Source organism: Capricornis sumatraensis, chromosome X, assembly GCF_032405125.1.
Source record: "Capricornis sumatraensis isolate serow.1 chromosome X, serow.2, whole genome shotgun sequence".
NCBI lineage: Eukaryota > Metazoa > Chordata > Mammalia > Artiodactyla > Bovidae > Capricornis > Capricornis sumatraensis.
The window spans coordinates 83540546-83558839 of NC_091092.1; the positions used below are offsets into that span (position 1 = coordinate 83540546).

An 18294-nucleotide genomic window follows, 5' to 3' on the forward strand; every position below is an offset into this window, starting at 1 on the left:
AAACAACAGATGGGGGCATCTTAAGCTTATGTAAAAAATGGGTTTTGTAGCCTACTTTCTTCTGAATGAAGAAATGGGAAAGAATGGCCCAGTTGATCATGGGAAAAGGTACATTCAAGCAAGAATACCAGACAGGAAAACTTACTCCATTGCTACTGGGAACTTTTGAAGGGAGGAATGATGGTATCTAGCACAAGGTATACATACACACTCTCCTCTCTTCTGACTGGAAGTACACATTTAGAATTTTATATACTTTGAGAAACCACCTGAAGTTCACCGTGGTATGAGGTTAAGGAGTGAACAAAAGAACCTCACCCCACCTTTCTCTTTGAGCAATGCAAGCCCCATGTATCAGTTACTTACATTAAAATTTATCTTTGTAGAAAATTACCTCTCTATATACTCAACTCTTTCTTATTTTGTATAACTTCTCAAATCCTTCAGAATGCTTTGATGGACCTTAGTTCATGTAATCATTCCAAGGACTATATAAGGTAGGTAAGGAACGTACCGACCCCTTTCTTCAGATTAAGTAACTGAAGCCAGAAAAAGTAAAGGGACTCATACAGAATCATAGATTGAAAGAAGATCCAAGTAAGTTGACAAACCATCCCAGTTTACCTGAGACTGTCCTAGTTTCAACCCTGAAAGTCCCATATCCTGAGGAAACTTATTAGTCCTAAACAAACCTGTATCAGGATAGAACCGATATCTCCCAACTCTTTTTGACCAATGCTAGTGCCAGTGCCTTATACCATTTGTAATCTGAGAACTGTTATCTCAGTAGTGTTTCCTTTTCTCTGCACTTTAATGTACCAGGACATTTCTTCATGCAAGATTATTTTCCCCTCCCATGCTTCCAAGGACAGAAGCAATAACAGCTAATTGTCTTCAAAGGTACTTGAGACAGTTTTGGCAAAAGAGAACCATCCTTTAGCTTTCTCATCCACAAAGGGATAATATTGCTTACAACATGGGTGTTGTGTGGATCAAATATAATGAGTATGAAAGTGCTTTCAAAACTGTCAATAGCTGGTAACATATGAGAGAGTGTGGCTATACTCATTCCTAGGCAGATACCAGCTCCTTGTCTTATCATTTTCTTTCCAGTTCAGCAAGTGTTACAGCCACTAACTGTATGAACATTGGTGAATTCCTTGGCCTTTATGCCTCATTTTTCACACATTCAAAATTAGGCTAATAATAATTCATGATATGGTTGTTTTAAAGCTTGAATTATTACATTTAAACCATTTTTAAGAATTCTTGGCACATGGTTAGTGCTATATAGGTATTAGCTGTTTTGAGTTGGCTTCCTCAAACCTTCTAACCCAGGTCCAGAGACTAGACTAAGAAGTCCATAAACAAGTTGAGATGGAAGCCACTACTTGCCTTGAGATCCTTTCCATTTGTTCCATAATTGCATTCTGTGCCCATAGCCTTCCCACCATGGATTGCCAAGAAAATGAGTACTGGGACCATTGGGGACGGTGTGTCACTTGCCAACTGTGTGGACCTGGACAAGAGCTCTCCAAGGTAAGTACCCCTGGTCAGGATACTTATTTCTGTTACATCCTAGAAAAGCAGACTGGCAACCAAGAAAGTCCAAGATTAGGAGAGTCGACCCTATCTGTGGCTAATAGGTTTAGCATATAAAACATATGAAATCCAAAGATTATGACAATAGCAGTCACAGTTCCATTAAGAATTCAACCTGGGAGCATCAGAGGCAGGGGAGGATTCCATGAGATAATGGAGTATCTCAAGAGATATATAATGCAAAAGCTTAAGAAGGCTGTTAAGTATTATGGACATATGTCAACTAAAGCAAGATCCACTCATTTGGGGTTCAGGGGCCAGCTATCAAGTCTTGGGAATGGAAAAGAGAGAAGAACTGAGTAGGCTGAAATGTGGCCTCTGTATAGAGAGACTAGGCCACTGAGGAAACTGCAAGATGGGGGAACTAGGAAGGGTCTAGAATCCCAGTTGGTAACAAAACAACCCACAAGGCAGGAATTATATATTCAATCCTGATTTGTAGAGCTGCTTAATTGTTTCTGCTTCAGGTCCCTGTTAGTCCCAGAAACTGAGGTTGGTATTAAATTGAGACTGAAGTTTGGGACACAAAGTTTGGGAGCAGACAGCCAGCAATTTTTTTTCACGATCACATATTTTCTGCAGTTGTCTGTTAATTTAGCAATCATGGTTTTGTTCATTGTTATTCAGTTGCCAGGTCATGTCCTACTCTTTGCGATCCCATGGACTACAGCACACCAGGCTTCCCTATCCCTATCCTTCACTATCTCCTGAGTTTGCTCAAACTCATACCCACTGAGCCAATGATGCCATCCAAACATCTCATCCTCTGTCACCCCATTCTTCTCCTACCCTCAATCTTTCCCAGCATCAAGGTCTTTTACAATGAGTCGACTCTTCACATCAGGTGGCCAAAGTATTGGAGCTTCAGCATCAGTCCTTCCAGTGAATATTCAGGGTTGATTTCCTTCAGGGTTGACTGGTTTGATCTCCTTGCTGTCCAAGGGACTCTCATGAGTCTTTGCCAACACCACAGTGCAGAAGCATCAAGTCTTCAGTGCTCAGGCTTCTTTATGGTCCAATGCTCACGTCCATACATGACTACTGGAAAAAAAAAAAAAAACATAGATTTGACTATATGAACCTAATCAGCAAAGTGGCGTCTCTGCTTTATAATATGCTGGCTAGGTTTTTCATAGCTTTTCTTCCAAGGAGCAAACGTCTTTTAATTTCTGCAGTCACTGTCCACAGTGATTTTGGAACCCAAGAATATAAAGTATGTCACTGTTTTCATTGTTTCTACATCTATTTGACATGAAGTAATGGGACTGGAGTGAAGAAGAACTAAAAAGCCTCTTGATGAAAGTGAAAGAGGAGAGTGAAAAAGTTGGATAAAGCTCAACATTCAGAAAATGAAGATTATGACATATGGTCCCATCACTTCATGGGAAATGTATGGAGAAACAGTGGAAACAGTATCAGACTTAATTTTTCTGGGCTCCAAAATCACTGCAGATGGTGATTGCAGCCATGAAATTAAAAGATGCTTACTCCTTGGAGGAAAAGTTATGACCAACCTAGATAGCATATTCAAAAGCAGAGACATTACTTTGCTGACTAAGGTCCGTCTAGTCAAGGCTATGGTTTTTCCAGTAGTCAGGTATGGATGTGAGAGTTGGACTGTGAAGAAAGCTGAGCACTGAAGAATTGATGCTTTTGAACTGTGATGTTGGAGAAGACTCTTGAGAGTCCCTTGGACTGCAAGGAGACCCAACCAGTCCATTCTAAAGGAGATCAGTCCTGGGTGTTCTCTGGAAGGACTGATGCTAAAGCTGAAACTCCAGTACTTTGGCCACCTCATGCAAAGAGTTGACTCATTGGAAAAGACTTTGATGCTGGGAGGGATTGGGGGCAGGAGGAAAGGGGGACGGCGGATGATGGGATGGCTGGATGGCATCACCGACTCAATGGATGTGAGTCTGAGTGAACTCTGCGAGTTGGTGTTGGACAGGGAGGCCTGGCGTGCTGCAATTCATGGGGTCGCAAAGAGTCGGACACTACTGAGCAACTAAACTGAACTGAACTGAGTGGGACTGGATGGTATGATCTTAGTTTTTTCAATGCTGAGTTTTAAGCCAGCATTTTCACTGTCCTCTTTCATTTTCATCAAGAGGCTATTTAGTTCCTCTCTGCTTTCTGCCATTAGGGTTGTGTCATCTGCATATCTGAGGGTATTGGTATTTCTCTTGGTAATTTTGATTCCAGCTTGAGCTTCATCCAGCCCAACATTTCACATGATGCACTCTGCATATCTGTACACATGATGTACTTTGGGCACCTAATGGGAAGGACTAACTCATTGGCAAAGACTGTGATGCTAGGAAAGATTGAAGGCAGGAGGAGAACGGGGCAACAGAGGATGAGATGGTTGGATGGCATCACTGACTCAGTGGACATGAGTTTGAGCAAGCTCTGGAAGTTGATGATGGACAGGGAACCCTGGCATGCTGCAGTCCATGAGGTTGCAAAGAGCTCGACATGACTAAGTGACTGAACTGAACTGACCGTATATAGGTTAAATAAGCTGGGTGACAATATACAGCCTTGACATAGTCCTTTCCCTAATTGGAACGAGTTCATTGTTCCATGTCCGGTTCTAGCTGTTGCTTTTTGGTCTGCATACAGGTTTTTCAGGAGGCAAGTAAGGTGGTGTGGTACTCTCATCTCTTTAAGAATTTTCCACAGTTTGTTGTGATCCACACAGTCAAAGGCTTTAGTATAGTCAATGAAGCAGAAGTAGATGTTTCTCCAGATTTCCTTGCTCTTTCCATGATCCAACAGATGTTGGCAATTTGGTCTCTGGTTCCTCTGCCTTTACTAAATCCATCTTGTACATTTGGAAGTTATCAGTTGATGTATTGTTGGGGCCTAGCTTGAATTATTTTGAGCATCACCATGCTAGCATGTGAAAGGAATGCAATTGTGTGGTAGTTTGAACATTCTTTCACATTGCCCTTCTTTGTGATTGGAATGAAAACTGACCTTTTCCAGTCCAGTGGACAGTGCTGGGTTTTCCCAAGTTGCTGGCATATTAAAGTGCAGCACTTTAATGGCATCATCTTTCAGGATTTGAAATAACTCCACTGGAATTCCATCACCTCCACTAAATTTGTTTCTACTCATGCTTCCTAAGGCCTACTTGACTTCATAATCTAGGATCTCTGGCTGTAGGTGAGTGGTCACACCATTGCGGTTATCCAAGTCATTAAGACCTTTTTTGTATAGTTCTTCTGTGTTTTCTTGCCACCTCTTCTTAATCTCTTCTGCTGCTCTGAGGTCCATACCATTTCTGTCCTTTATTGTGTCCATCTTTGGAGAAGGGAATGGCAACCCACTCCAGTATTCTTGCCTGAAGAATCTCATGGACAGAAGAACCTGGTAGGCTACAGTCCATGGGGTCGCAAAGAGCTAGACATGACTGAGTGACTAACACTTGCATTAAATATTCCCTTGGTAACTCTAATTTTCTTGAAGAGATCTCTACTCTTTCCAGTCCTATTGTTTTCTCTATTTCTTTGCATTGTTCACTTAAAAAGTCTTTTTTATCTCTCCTTGCCATTTTCTGAAACTCTGCATTCAGTTGGGTATATTTTTCTCTTTATTCTTTGCTTTGTGCTTCTCTTCCTTTCTCAGTGATTGTAAGGCCTCCTCAGACAACCATTTTGCCTGTTTGCATTTTTTTCTGGGGGGGGGGGGAATAGTTTAAACACGTATAAACTGGCAGGCATGGTTTTAGGCACTGTGGATGTGGCAAAACAAATTTTTTTTGCCTTCACCAACCTTACCTTTTTTTTTCTAAATTTATTTATTTTTTATTGAAGGATAATTGCTTTACAGAATTTTGCTGTTTTCTGTCAAACCTCCACACGAATCAGTCATAGGTCAATTAGTGAAACAGTGAACAAGATACATACATAGATACGGAAGTATGATAAGAATTAAATTACAGTGATCTTATACAGAGTGACTCCTATGTTTAGCTCCTATCATGTAGTACAGGAATGCCTTTTTAAGGAGGTGCCTTCTGGGAAGAGGATAGAACTAGTGCAGAGTTCCAAGATGAGAGTGAACTAGGAATGTTCAAAAAAGAGGAAGAATGTAAGTACAGCTGATGATTGTTGGGTGAGCGACAGAGTAGTACATAATGAGGTCTTGGAGAGAGATATTGCCAAATCATGGGGACTCTTCAAGTTTATGATGAGAAACTTTTTTTTAAGTGCACCAGGAATCCTTCGGAGAGCTTTAGGTTTGAGCTTCCCTGGTAGCTCAGACGGTATATAATCTGCCTGCAATGCAGGAGGCCCCGGTTTGATCCTTGGATCAGGAAGATCCTATGGAAAAGGGAAAGGCAACCCACTTTAGTAATCTTGCCTGAAGAATTTCGTGGACAAAAAGCCTGGCAGACTACAGTCCAAGAGTCACAAAGAGTCGGACACAACTGAGCAACTATCACTTCACTTCACAGGTTGGAGAGTGGCATGATCCCCTGACTGAAACAAAATGTAGTAATTATTTAGCCTGCCTCTTTTCTACCTATTTTGCAAATAGAGACTAAGGCCCAGGGATATCAAGAAACAAGCACTAATTCTAATTTTAACTCCTCTACACATAACATTCTATACCACAGTGGGGTACCCACATGGTTTATAAGGGATCCCAAGACCAAGGAATGATCACCAAGAATTCGGTCATGCTGGACATTAGGATGGACCCAATGGAATAAGCTACTTGGTTTGACAAAATCTATTTTAAATATCACATTAATCTTCATGATCAGAAGTCTCAGCACTTTTATAAGAACAAGGTATTAGATGTATTCCTGTCATGTACATGGCCATTACCTTTAAAGTCACCCATATTTACAAACCTCAACTTCTTCAAGAGGAAAAAACAGGTCTTTCTGTCAAACTGTTATTTGTTACCAAACTCTCAAAAAGTAGCCCATGATGAAATGTATATTTGTCTAAGCATCTCTTTGGTTGTAATTTGTTTTAGCACTACTATAAAGCTCAGAAAAAAAATGAATTAACTGCAATACTGTGTTCTTCCAACAACTTTACATATAAATAGCTTGTGCTTGTATAGCAGCTTGTGCTTTGTAAAGAGCTTTCATGTGCATTATCTCATTTGGCTGTCATTCCCACCAAGAAGGTATTATAAACCCCATTTTAGATGACGAAACTAAGACTCAAAGAGGATATGTGTCTTGCTTAAAGTCACAATGGTTCGGTAAAAATAAACATGAGGCAGATGCACATGGATTTAAGTCCCAGCTTTGCTGTGGGCAAATTAATCTTTTATTCAGCTAGGATGTAGTAAGTTAAAAATAACATAAAACTTAACACTGACTTGAACCATAAACACGTTTACTTATGTAATGAAATCTGAAAGCAAGAAAACTTGGTGTTGGTTGGGCAGAATGTTGTCAACATCCTAGGCACCTTGCTAATTTTTCCTCATGCTTGTGGTCCTTTGGTTATCATAACTGAAAGCATTACATCCTTACATCATAGTCAAAGTTAGGAAGAAGGGGCAGGGGAAAAAGCAGCTTAATATTGTAAGGGGAGAAGGTGGCACTAGTGGTAAAGAACGTTCTTGCCTAATGCAGGAGACAGAAGAGACACAGTTTTGATCCCTGGGTTGAGAAGATCCCCTGGAGAAGAGCATCGCAACCCACTCCAGTATTCTTGCCTGGAGAACACCATGGACAGAGAGAAGCCTGGTGAGCTATAGTCCATAGGATCACAAAAAGTTGGACACGACTGAAGAGACTTAGCACACACACACATTTTCCTAGAAGCTCCCCAACAGATTTCCTTTTGAATCTTTTGTATCATATTAACCAGAGTTGGGCATTATAAGTATCTCAAAATTGCATCTGATGCTAGGACATGAGTACTTGGCAAACAAAAATGAGATTGCCACAACAGAATAAGACCAATTAAGAATCAGTTCTTGAGACTGGTCACTTTACCACCCAGAATGAAATAAATGTTATATTAATAAGGAAGAAAATGAGCAATGAATTTTGGATAAGAAGCTAACAGCATCTGACACAATCTTATTTTTATAATTTATTTTATTTAGTTTTTAAGTTCACTCATATGAACTGTAAAGTGTTAGTCACTCAGTCGTGTCCAACTCTTTGTGACCCCATGGTCTGTAACCCACCAAGCTCCTCTGTCCATGGACTTCTCCATGTAAGAATACTAGAGTTGGTTGCCATTTCCTTCTTCAGGATGAACTGTAAACATCATTGTAAATAAATCTTTAGAGAAGAGCAACACTCTTCCAGCAGGACATTTTTAGAAGTAAAATGATCAAGCTAAATAATGCATTCAGTTTTAAGATTCCTGTAATATATTAGCAGATAACACTTTTTTTTCTTTATTTTACTAATTTCCACTATAATTACAATTATTTTCAATAGTGAATGGAGTTCTTATATCCCAGAAACCTAACCAAGCATAAATAATGTATGTGGCTATCATCTATTTTATGTCTTCCTTTGTCACATTAAATTACTAACATGAGAGGACTTTGTTTGTTTGTTTGTTTTTCCTTTTTTTATTTGATAGGGGAAAATATCACCTTTTGGTGTTTGTTTATTTGCAGTGTTGTAAACTGTTTCTTAATTTTTGTTTTCTTATTCTACTCACTGTTTATCATTCATTCTTCATTCAAGTAGGGCACCTGACTAGAAATACATATAGCAGAATATGGAGTATTTTAAAAATCTTTTATATAATGTATAATATTTTTAAAAATCAAAATTGGTTTTAATTTTATTTCATTTTGTCATTATCTCTTGACTATTTAATGAATATATCATTGATATATTAATTTGATAACCTATATTAATAAATTCCAAAATTAAAATATCTTCCATCCCCAGGATAAGGCATTTTCTATTGTGATTTTGGGTTAAATGCCTTCTTATGTCTTATAAGTTAATATTTTATTTATAATAAATAAGTACTGGAAAATCCCATGGATGGAGGAGCCTGGTAGGCTGCAGTTCATGGGGTCGCTAAGAGTTGGACACGACTGAGCGACTTCTTTCACTTTTCACTTTCATGCATTGCAGAAGGAAATGACAACCCACTCTAGTGTTCTTGCCTGGAGAATCCCAGGGATGGCAGAGCCTGGTGAGCTGCCATCTCTGGGGTTGCACAGAGTCGGACACAACTGAAGCGACTTAGCAGCAGCAGCAGCAGCAGCACTCTTATTTATAAATAAGTATAATAAATAAGTTGGAGAAGGCAATGGCAACCCACTCTAGTACTCTTGCCTGGAAAATCCCATGGATGGAGGAGCCTGGTAGGCTGCAGTCCATGGGGTCGTGAAGAGTCGGACATGATTGAGCGACTTCACTTTCACTTTTCACTTTCATACATTGGAGAAGGAAATGGAAACCCACTCCAGTGTTCTTGCCTGGAGAATCCCAGGGACAGGGGAGCCTGGTGGGCTGCTGTCTTTGGGTCGCACAGAGTTGGACACGACTGAAGCGACTTAGCAGTAGCAGCATAATAAATAAGTACACTATCAGCATCAAAATTGATATCAGAACTATGCTGAAAATGAAGTAAAAGTGTTACTTGCTCAGTCGTGTATGACTCTTTGCGACCCCATGGATGGTAGCCTGCCAGGCTCCACTATCCAGGGAATTCTCTAGGTAAGAATACTGGAGTGGTTAGCTAGTCTCTTCTCCAGGGGATCTTCCCAACCCAGGGATCGAACCCAGGACTCCTGCATTGCAGGCAGATTCTTTATAGTCTGAGGCACCAGAGAAGCCCTTGTGCCTCAAAATTTATATCAGAACTGTGCTAGCTTAGTAAAATTAATTAAGATCAATATTTTTCTTGTTATAAAACTAGTTAGCAGGAAAAGAATTTGGGAGGACATGATCATTTGAACATGTTTTCTTTGTTTCCCCATTAGAAAACAAAATTTTCAATATAAATTTTTCATGATACTTTCTTCCCTTTTAATTTCTTAATAAATGAAACTTCTATTTAAGAAATTTTTTTAAAATTAATTTATTTATTTTAATTGTAGGATAATTAATTTACAATGTTGTAATGGCCTCTGTCATACATCAGCATGAATTGGCCATAGGCATATGTGTATCATTGCCCTCCTAAACCCCCCTTCCAACTGCTTCCTTAACCACCTGCCTTCAGGTTGTTACAGAGCACCAGCTTTGGATCCCCTGCATCACAGATGAAACTCCCCCTGGCTATCTATTTCACATTTGGTAAAGTGTCAGACTTTATTTTTTGGGGCTCCAAAATCACTGCAGATGGTGATTGCAGCCATGAAACTAAAAGATGCTTACTCCTTGCAAGAAAAGTTATGACCAACCTAGATAGCACATTCAAAAGCAGAGACATTACTTTGCCGACTAAGGTCCGTCTAGTCAAGGCTATGATTTTTCCAGTGGTCATGTATGGATGTGAGAGTTAGACTGTGAAGGAGGCTGAGAGCCGAAGAATTGATGCTTTTGAACTGTGGTGTTGGAGAAGACTCTTGAGAGTCCCTTGGACTGCAAGGAGATCCAACCAGTCCATTCTGAAGGAGATCAACCCTAGGACTTCTTTGGAAGGACTGATGCTAAAGCTGAAACTCCAGTACTTTGGCCACCTCATGCGAAGAGTTGACTCATTGGAAAAGACTCTGATGCTGGGAGGGATTGGGGGCAGGAGAAGAAGGGGATGACAGAGGATGAGATGGCTGGATGGCATCACTGACTTGATGAACGTGAATCTGAGTGAACTCCGGGAGTTGGTGATGGACAGGGAGGCCTGGCGTGCTGTGATTCATGGGGTTGCAAAGAGTCAGACACGACTGAGTGACTGAACTGAACTGAACTGAATGTGTATATTTGAGTGCTATTTTCTCAAATCATCCCACCTCACCTCCCATTGTGTCCAAAAGTCTCATCTTTATGCTATGTCTCCTTTGTTGCGCTACACATAGGATTGTCTGTACCATCTTTCAAGATTTCATATATGTGCATTAATATATGATATTTGTCTTTCTCTTTCTGCCTTACTTCACTCTGTATAATAGTCTCTATGTTCATCCACCTCATTAGAACTGACTCAAATGTGTTCTTGTTTATAGTTGAGTAATTCTTTGGAAGGAATGATGCTAAAGCTGAAACTCCAGTACTTTGGCCACCTCATGCAAAGAGTTGACTCATTGGAAAAGACTGTGATGCTGGGAGGGATTGAGGGCAGGAGGAGAAGGGGACGACAGAGGATGAGATGGCTGGATAGCATCACTGACTCGATGGACGTGAGTCTGAGTGAACTCCGGGAGTTGGTGATGGACAGTGAGGCCTGGCGTGCTGCGATTCACGGGATTGCAAAGAGTTGGACACGACCGAGTGACTGAACTGAACTGAACTGAATACTCCATTGTGTATATGCACCATAACTTCATTATCCATTCATCTGATGATGGACATCTAGGTTGCTTCCATATGAACATTGGGATACATGTGTCTCTTTCAGTTATGGTTTCCTCAAGGTATATGCCCAGTACTGGGATTGCTGGGCACATGGTAGTTTTATTCCTAGTTTTTCAAGGAATCTCCATACTGTACTCCATAGTGGTTGTATCAATTTTCATTCCCACCTACAGTGTAAGAGTGTTCCCTTTTCTCCACTCCCTCTCAGCATTTATTGTTTGTAGATTTTCTGATGGTGGCATTCTGCCCGGTATGAGATGATATTGTTGTTTGTTAAGTCGTGTCTGACTCTGTGATCCCATGAATTGCAGCACACCGGGCTTCCCTGTCCTTCAACTCCCAGACTATGCTCAAACTCAAGTCCATTGGGTCGGTGGTGCTATCCAACCATCTCATTCTCTGTCGCCCCTTTTTCCTCCTGCCCTCAGGCTTTCCAGCATCAGGGTCTTTTCCAATGAGTTGGCTCTTCACATCAGGTGGCCAGAATTTTGGAGTTTCAGCTTTAGCATCACTCCTTCCAATGAATATTCTGGGTTGATTTCCTTTAGGGTTGACTGGTTTGATCTCCTTGCAGTCCAAGTGATTTTCAAGAGTCTTCTCAAGCCCCACAGTTTGAAAGCATCAATTTTTCAATGCTCAACCTTCTTTATGGTCCAGTTCTCACATACATACATGACTACTGAAAAAAAAAAAAAAACATAATTTGACTATAGGGACCTCTGTTGGCATTTGGGAAATGATAACGCATTGTAGTTTTGATTTGCATTTCTCTAATAATGATTGCTGTTGAGCATCTTTTCATGTGTATGTCTTCTTTGGAGACATGTCCATTTAGATCCTCTGCCCTCTTTTTGATTGGATTGTTTGTTTTTCTGGTATTGAGGTACATGAGCTGTTTGTACATTTTGGAGATTAACTCTTTGTCACTTGTTTTATTTGCTATTATTTTCTCCCATTCTGAGGGTTGTCTTTTCACTGTGCTTACAGTTTTCATTCATTTTTCAAAAGCTTTTAATTAGGTTCCATTTGTTTATTTTTGTTTTTATTTCCATTACTCTAAGAGGTGGGTCATATAGGATCTTGTGTTGATTTATGTCAGAGAGTGTTCTGCCTGTATAGTTTTTGGTCTTACATTTAGATGTTTAATCCATTTTGAGTTTATTTTTGTGTATGATGTTAGGAAATGTTCTAATTTCATTCTTTTACACATCATTGACCAGTTTCCCAGCAACACTTGTTGAAGACACTATTTTCTCCAGTGTTTTTTTTTTTTTTTTTTTTTTTGCCTCATTTGTCAAAGGTAAGGTGTCCATAGGTGTATGGATTTATCTTTGGGTTTTCTATCTTGTTCCATTGGTGCATGTTTCTGGGTTTTGCCAGTACTATACTATCTTGATGATTTTAGCTTTGTAGTATAGTCTGAAATCAGGAAGGTTGATTGCTCTAGCTTAGTTCTTCTTTCTCAAATTGCTTTGGCTATTCAAGGTGTTTTGCATTTCCATACAAATTGTGAAATTATTTGTTCTAGTTCTGTGAGAAGTACAGTTCATAGTTTGATAGGGGTTGCATTGAGTCTATAGATTGCTTTGGGTAGTATAGTCATTTTCATTATATTGATACTTCCAGTCCAAGAACATGGTGTGTCTCTCTATTTGTTTGTGTCATATTTGATTTCTTTTATCAGTGTCTTATAGTTTTCTGCATATAGGTGTTCTCTTTAGGTAAATTTATTCCTAAGTATTTTATTCATTTTGTTGAAATGGTGAATGAGATTGTTTCCTTAATTTCTCTTTCTGATTTTTCATTGTCAGTGTATAGGAATGCAAGGGATTTCTGTGTATTAATTTTATATCCTATGACTTTACTACGTTCATTAATTAGCTCTAGTAATCGTCTGGTGGTGTCGTTAAGGTTTTCTGTGTAGAGAATCATGTAATCTGCAAACAATGAAAGTTTTGCTTCTTTTCCAATCTGAACTCCTTTTATTTCTTTAATTCTCTGACTGCTGTGGCTATGGCTTCCAAAACTATGTTGAATAGTCGTGGTGAGAGTGGCTCCTTCATCTTGATTTTAGAGGAAATGCTTTCAGTTTTTCACCATTGAAGATAGTGTTTGCTATCTGTTTGTTGTATATGGTCTCTAATATGTTGAGGTATGTTTCTTCCGTGCCTACTTTCTGGAGAGTTTTTATCATAATGGGTATTAAATTTTGTCAAAGACTTCCTCTGCATCTACTAAGATGATCATCTTGGTTTTATCTTTCAATTTGTTAGCATGGCATATCACAGTGTCTGATTTGCATATATAGAAGAATCCATGCATCCCTGCAGTAAAGCCCACCTGATCATGATGTATGATCTTTTTAATATGTTATTGAATTCTGTTTGCTAGAATTTAGTTGACGATTTTTTCATCTATGTTCAACAGTGATATTAGCCTGTAATTTTTGTGTGTGTGTGTGTCATCTTTGTCTGGTTTTGGTATTAGGGTGATAGTGGCCTCATAGAATGAGTTTTGCAGTTTTCCTTACCCTGAAACTTTCTGAAAGAGTTTGAGTAGGATAAGTGTTAGCTCTTCTCTAAATTTTTGGTACAAACTAACTGTGAAGCCATCTGGTCCTGGGCTTTTGTTTGTTAGAAAGATTTTTGTTTACAGTTTTGAGTTCCATGCTTGTGATTGGTCTGTTCATATTTTCTATTTCTTCCTGGTTCAGTTTTAGAGGGCTGTATTTTTCTAAAAATTTGCCCATTTCTTCCAAGTTGTCCATTTTATTGGCATATAGTTGCTTGTAGCAGTCTTTTATGATCCTTTGTGTTTCTGATTTGTCTGTGGTAACTTCTCTGTTTTCATTTCTAATTTTATTGATTTGAGTCTTCTCCCTGTTTTTTCTTGATGAGTTTGTCCATTTTGTTCATCTTCATAAAGAACCAGCTTTTAGTTTTATTTATCTTTGCTATACTGCTGCTACTGCTAAGTTGCTTCAGTCGTGTCTGACTCTGTGCAACCCCATAGACGGCAGCCCACCAGGCTCCCTCGTCCCTGGGATTCCCCAGGCAAGAACACTGGAGTGGGTTGACATTTCCTTCTCCAATGCATGAAAGTGAAAACTGAAAGTGAAGTCACTCAGTCGTGCCCAACTCTTAGTGACCCCATGGACTGCAGCCTACCAGGCTCATCTGTCCATGGGATTTTCCAGGCAAGAGTACTGGAGTGGGTTGTCATTGCCTTCTCCAGATCTTTGCTATAGCTGCCTTCATTTCTTTTTCAGTTATTTCTGCTCTGATCTTTCTGATTTCTTTCATTCTAGTAACTTTGGGGGTTTTTAGTTTTTCTTTTTCTAGTTGCTTTAGGTGTAATGTTAGGTTGTTTATTTGATGTATCCCTTGTTTCTTGAGGTAAGCTTGTATTGCTAAGAACTTCCTTGTTAGCACTGCTTTTACTGCATCTTGTAGGTTTTGAGTAGTTGTGTTTTCACTTTCACTTGTTTATATGCATATTTTGATTTACTTTCTCATATCTTCAGTGATCTGTTGGTTATTCAAAACTGTGTTGTTTATCTTCCATGTGTTTGTGCTTTTTATAGTCTTTTTTTCCTGTAGTTGATATCTAATCTTACTGCATAATGATCAGGAAAGATTTTTGAAATTATTTCAGTTTTTTTTCTTTTAATTAACAGGGCTTGATTTATGGTCCAGGATGTGATCTATCCTGAAGAATGTTCCATGTGCACTTGAGAAAAAAAGTGAAATCTATTGGTTTTGGATTAAATGCCCTGTAGATATGTTAGGCCCAACTGCTCCAATGTGTCATTTAAAGCTTGTATTTCCTTATTAATTTTCTGTCTAGATGATCTGTCCATTGGTGTGGGTGGAGTATTTATTAAAGGCCTCCATTATACTGTGTTGCTGTCAATTTCCCCTTTAATAGTTGTTATCATTTGCCTTATGGATTGAAGTACCCCTACATTGGATGCATATATATTTATAATTGTCTTCTTCTTGGATTGATATCTTGATCATTATGCAATGTCCCTCTTTATCTCTTAAAACAGTCTTTATTTTAAAGTCTATGTTATCTGATATGAGTATTACTACTTCTGCTTCATTTTGATCTCTTTTTGTATAGAATATCTTTTTCCAGCCCCTCACTTTCAGTCTATGTGTGTCCCTAGGTTTGAGGTTAATCTCTTGTAGACACCATATATGGGAGTCTTGTTTCTGTATCTATATGGCCAATCTATGTCTTTTTCTTGGAGCATTTAGCCCATTTACATTTAAGGTAGTTATTGATAAATACGACCCCATTACCATTTACTTTATTGTTTTGTGTTTAATACTGTGTTTATTTTTTGTTATTCTGTTTTGGATTTGTTTTTATAGGCCTTTTCTGTGTTTACTATCTAGAGAAGTTCCTTTATCATTTGTTGAAACACTGGTTTGGTGGTGCTGAATTCTCTTAGCTTTTGCTTATATGTAAAGCTTTTGATTGTTCCTTCACATCTGAATGAGATCCTTGCTGAATAGAATAATCCTGGCTGTAGATTTTTCCCTTTCATTACTTTAAGTATTCCTGCCATTCCTTCCTGGCCTGCAGAGCTTGTGTTGAAATTCAGTCATTCACCTTATGGGGATCCCCTTGTGTGTTATTTGTTGCTGTTCCCTCACTGCTTTTAATATTTGTGTTTAATTTTTGTTAGTTTGATTAATATGTGTCTTGACATGTTTCTCCTTGAGCTTATCCTGCCTGGGACTCTCTGGGCTTTTGGGATGGTTATTTCCTTCCCTATTTTAGGGAAGTTTTCAGCTATAATCTCATATATTTTCTTATGCCCTTTCCTTTTATCTTCTTCTGGGACACTTATGATTCAAAAGTTGGGATGCTTAATGGTGTTTCAGTGGTCTCATGCTATCTTCATTTCTTTTATTCTTTTTTCTTTATTCCTCTCTATTCATTTATTTGCACCATTCTGTCTTCCAGTTCTCTTATCTATTCTTCTGCCTCCGTTATGCTACTGTTGGTTTCCTCCACCATATTTTTAAACTTAGTTATTGCATTGTTGACTGTTTATTCATTAATTCTTCTAGGTCTTTGTTAAACATTTTTTGTATCTTCTCAATCCACGCTTCCAATCTATTTATCCATGATTCTATTTTGTTGTCAAGATTTTGGATCATCTTTCCTATCATTATTCTAAATTATTTTTCAGATAGATTCCTTATCTCCTCCTCATTTGTTTGATCATTTGAGTTTTTACCATGTTCCTTCAACTGCTGTGAATTTTTCTGTCTTTTCATTTTGTTTAGTTTGCTGAGTTTAGGGTCTACTTTCTGCAGGCTGGAGGGTGGTAGTTCCCCTTAATTGTGGAGTCTGCTGCCCATGGGTGGGGTTGGACCAGTGCCTTGTGAAAGTTTCATGGGTGGGGGGACTTGTGCCGGTGTTCTGTTGGATAGAACTAGATCTCTTCTCTCTGGAGGGCTTTGCAGTGTCCAGGAGTGAGTTTTTGGGGTGTTTATGGGTTTGCCATGGCTTTGGGCACCCTGTCTGCTAATATTCAGCATTGTGTTCCTGTTTTGCTGGAGGATTGGCATGGGGCATGCTGCACTGGAAGCTTGCTGGCTCTTGGTGGAGTTCGGTCTCAGTGTAGGTATGGAGGCCTTTGGGTGGGCTCTCATCTATTAATGTTCCATGGCTTTGGGAGTTCTCTGATGGTTCAAAGAACTGGAGTTGAGTCTACTGCCTCTGGGGTTCAGGCCCAACCTCTTACAGTAGCATCAAGACTTCTCAGGCTACACAGCACAGAAGACATAACCCCTAATTCTGAGGAGATTGTTTTGCCATTCTGGACATCTGGGGTCCTCTGTCAATGTTCAGAAGTTGTTTGGTGGAATTGTTCCACATGGAGATGATCTTTTGATGTGGGAGAGGTGATCTTTTGTAGGGGAGAAGGTGCTCTCCCCATTCTATTCCTCCATCATCTTGAAGCCATCCCTGAAATTCTTACTGAGGGCAATTTGATAGTGTTTATTTTATACACTGTGCCAATCTCAGCTCTTAATTGGTGTACTAAATTTTTTATATTTATAGTAACTGTTGATATGTTAGACCCTAAATCTGCTATTTTATCCATTTGTTTTTTCTGTTTCTTGTTCTTCCATGTGTCATTCCTTGCCTCCCTGTGGATTACTTGAACAAATTTTTAGGATTCCATCTTGATTTATTTGTAATAATTTTGTGTAGCTTTCCTCGACATCATTCTGGGTATGCTAAGTCCCCTACATATGAACCTTCAAGTTGTGAATTTTCAAAGATGCAAGTATGTGTTCCATCAGTGTCAGATGTGAGTGAAATTGCAGCTTGCCCTCCGTCTCTTATTGCTGACAATCCTTTATCTCTACCATCTCCCACCTCCTCTCCCTCTCCAGTCATTAAATCTTGCCCATTCAATAGATGGCAACCCCTGTGTGCCAGCTGTTGTACTGTACTACTATACTTTTCAAGGTGATATACAGTAAGATTTAAAATGTTTTCTTTATTTTTTGTTTTTATGTATTTGTGTGAAAAGTATTATAAACCTATGACAGTACAGTACTGTATAGCCAACTGGGTACCTATGCTAACTTTGTTGGACTTACAAACAAATTGGACTTAATGAACATGCTCTCAGAATGGAACTCATTGGTATATAGTGGACTTAGAGTGGATTTACTGTATTATACACATGTGAATTAACACTCTCCACTGGTATCAACATTTTATCATTTTTTGAGTACAGTATGGAAACATTAATTCTACTTAGGTTCCTTTACTTTCTCACTGAAAAATATCATTGCTATGAGTATCACATAATTTTAAGATTTTTCTTTCAATCAGTAAACACACTTTATAAAACTCATGAGGACAGTTGATTGTATATACCCATATTTTTCTTCTTTCTCTTTTTTTTAGGAAAATATTTTTAATCAAAATAGTATAGTTAAAGTAAAAATAAGAACTTAAAATTATACCTATTACCATGCAATATAACCATTAACTAGCAACAATGTTATGTCATATCTCAAGTACCATAAAATATTCTTTTTAAAAAACATTCATCATTTATTTATTAATATTATTATTATTATAACTAAAATTCATTTATTTTAATTGGAGGCTAAGTATTTTACAATAATGTATTGGTTTTGCAATACATTAACATGAATCCACCACGGGTGTACACGTGT

General features: G+C 38.7%; 1 protein-coding gene across 2 annotated transcripts in view; it reads left to right on the forward strand.

Annotated features, from left to right (window-relative positions):
* The first annotated feature begins 1452 nt into the window (after window positions 1-1452).
* EDA2R (ectodysplasin A2 receptor) overlaps window positions 1453-18294 on the forward strand; it is a 77705-nt gene continuing 60863 nt past the window's right edge. For both annotated transcript variants that reach the window (XM_068962849.1, XM_068962850.1), the window contains exon 1: window positions 1453-1539. In XM_068962849.1, coding sequence (XP_068818950.1) covers window positions 1453-1539 — 87 coding nt within the window. The remainder of the gene's footprint in view (window positions 1540-18294) is intronic.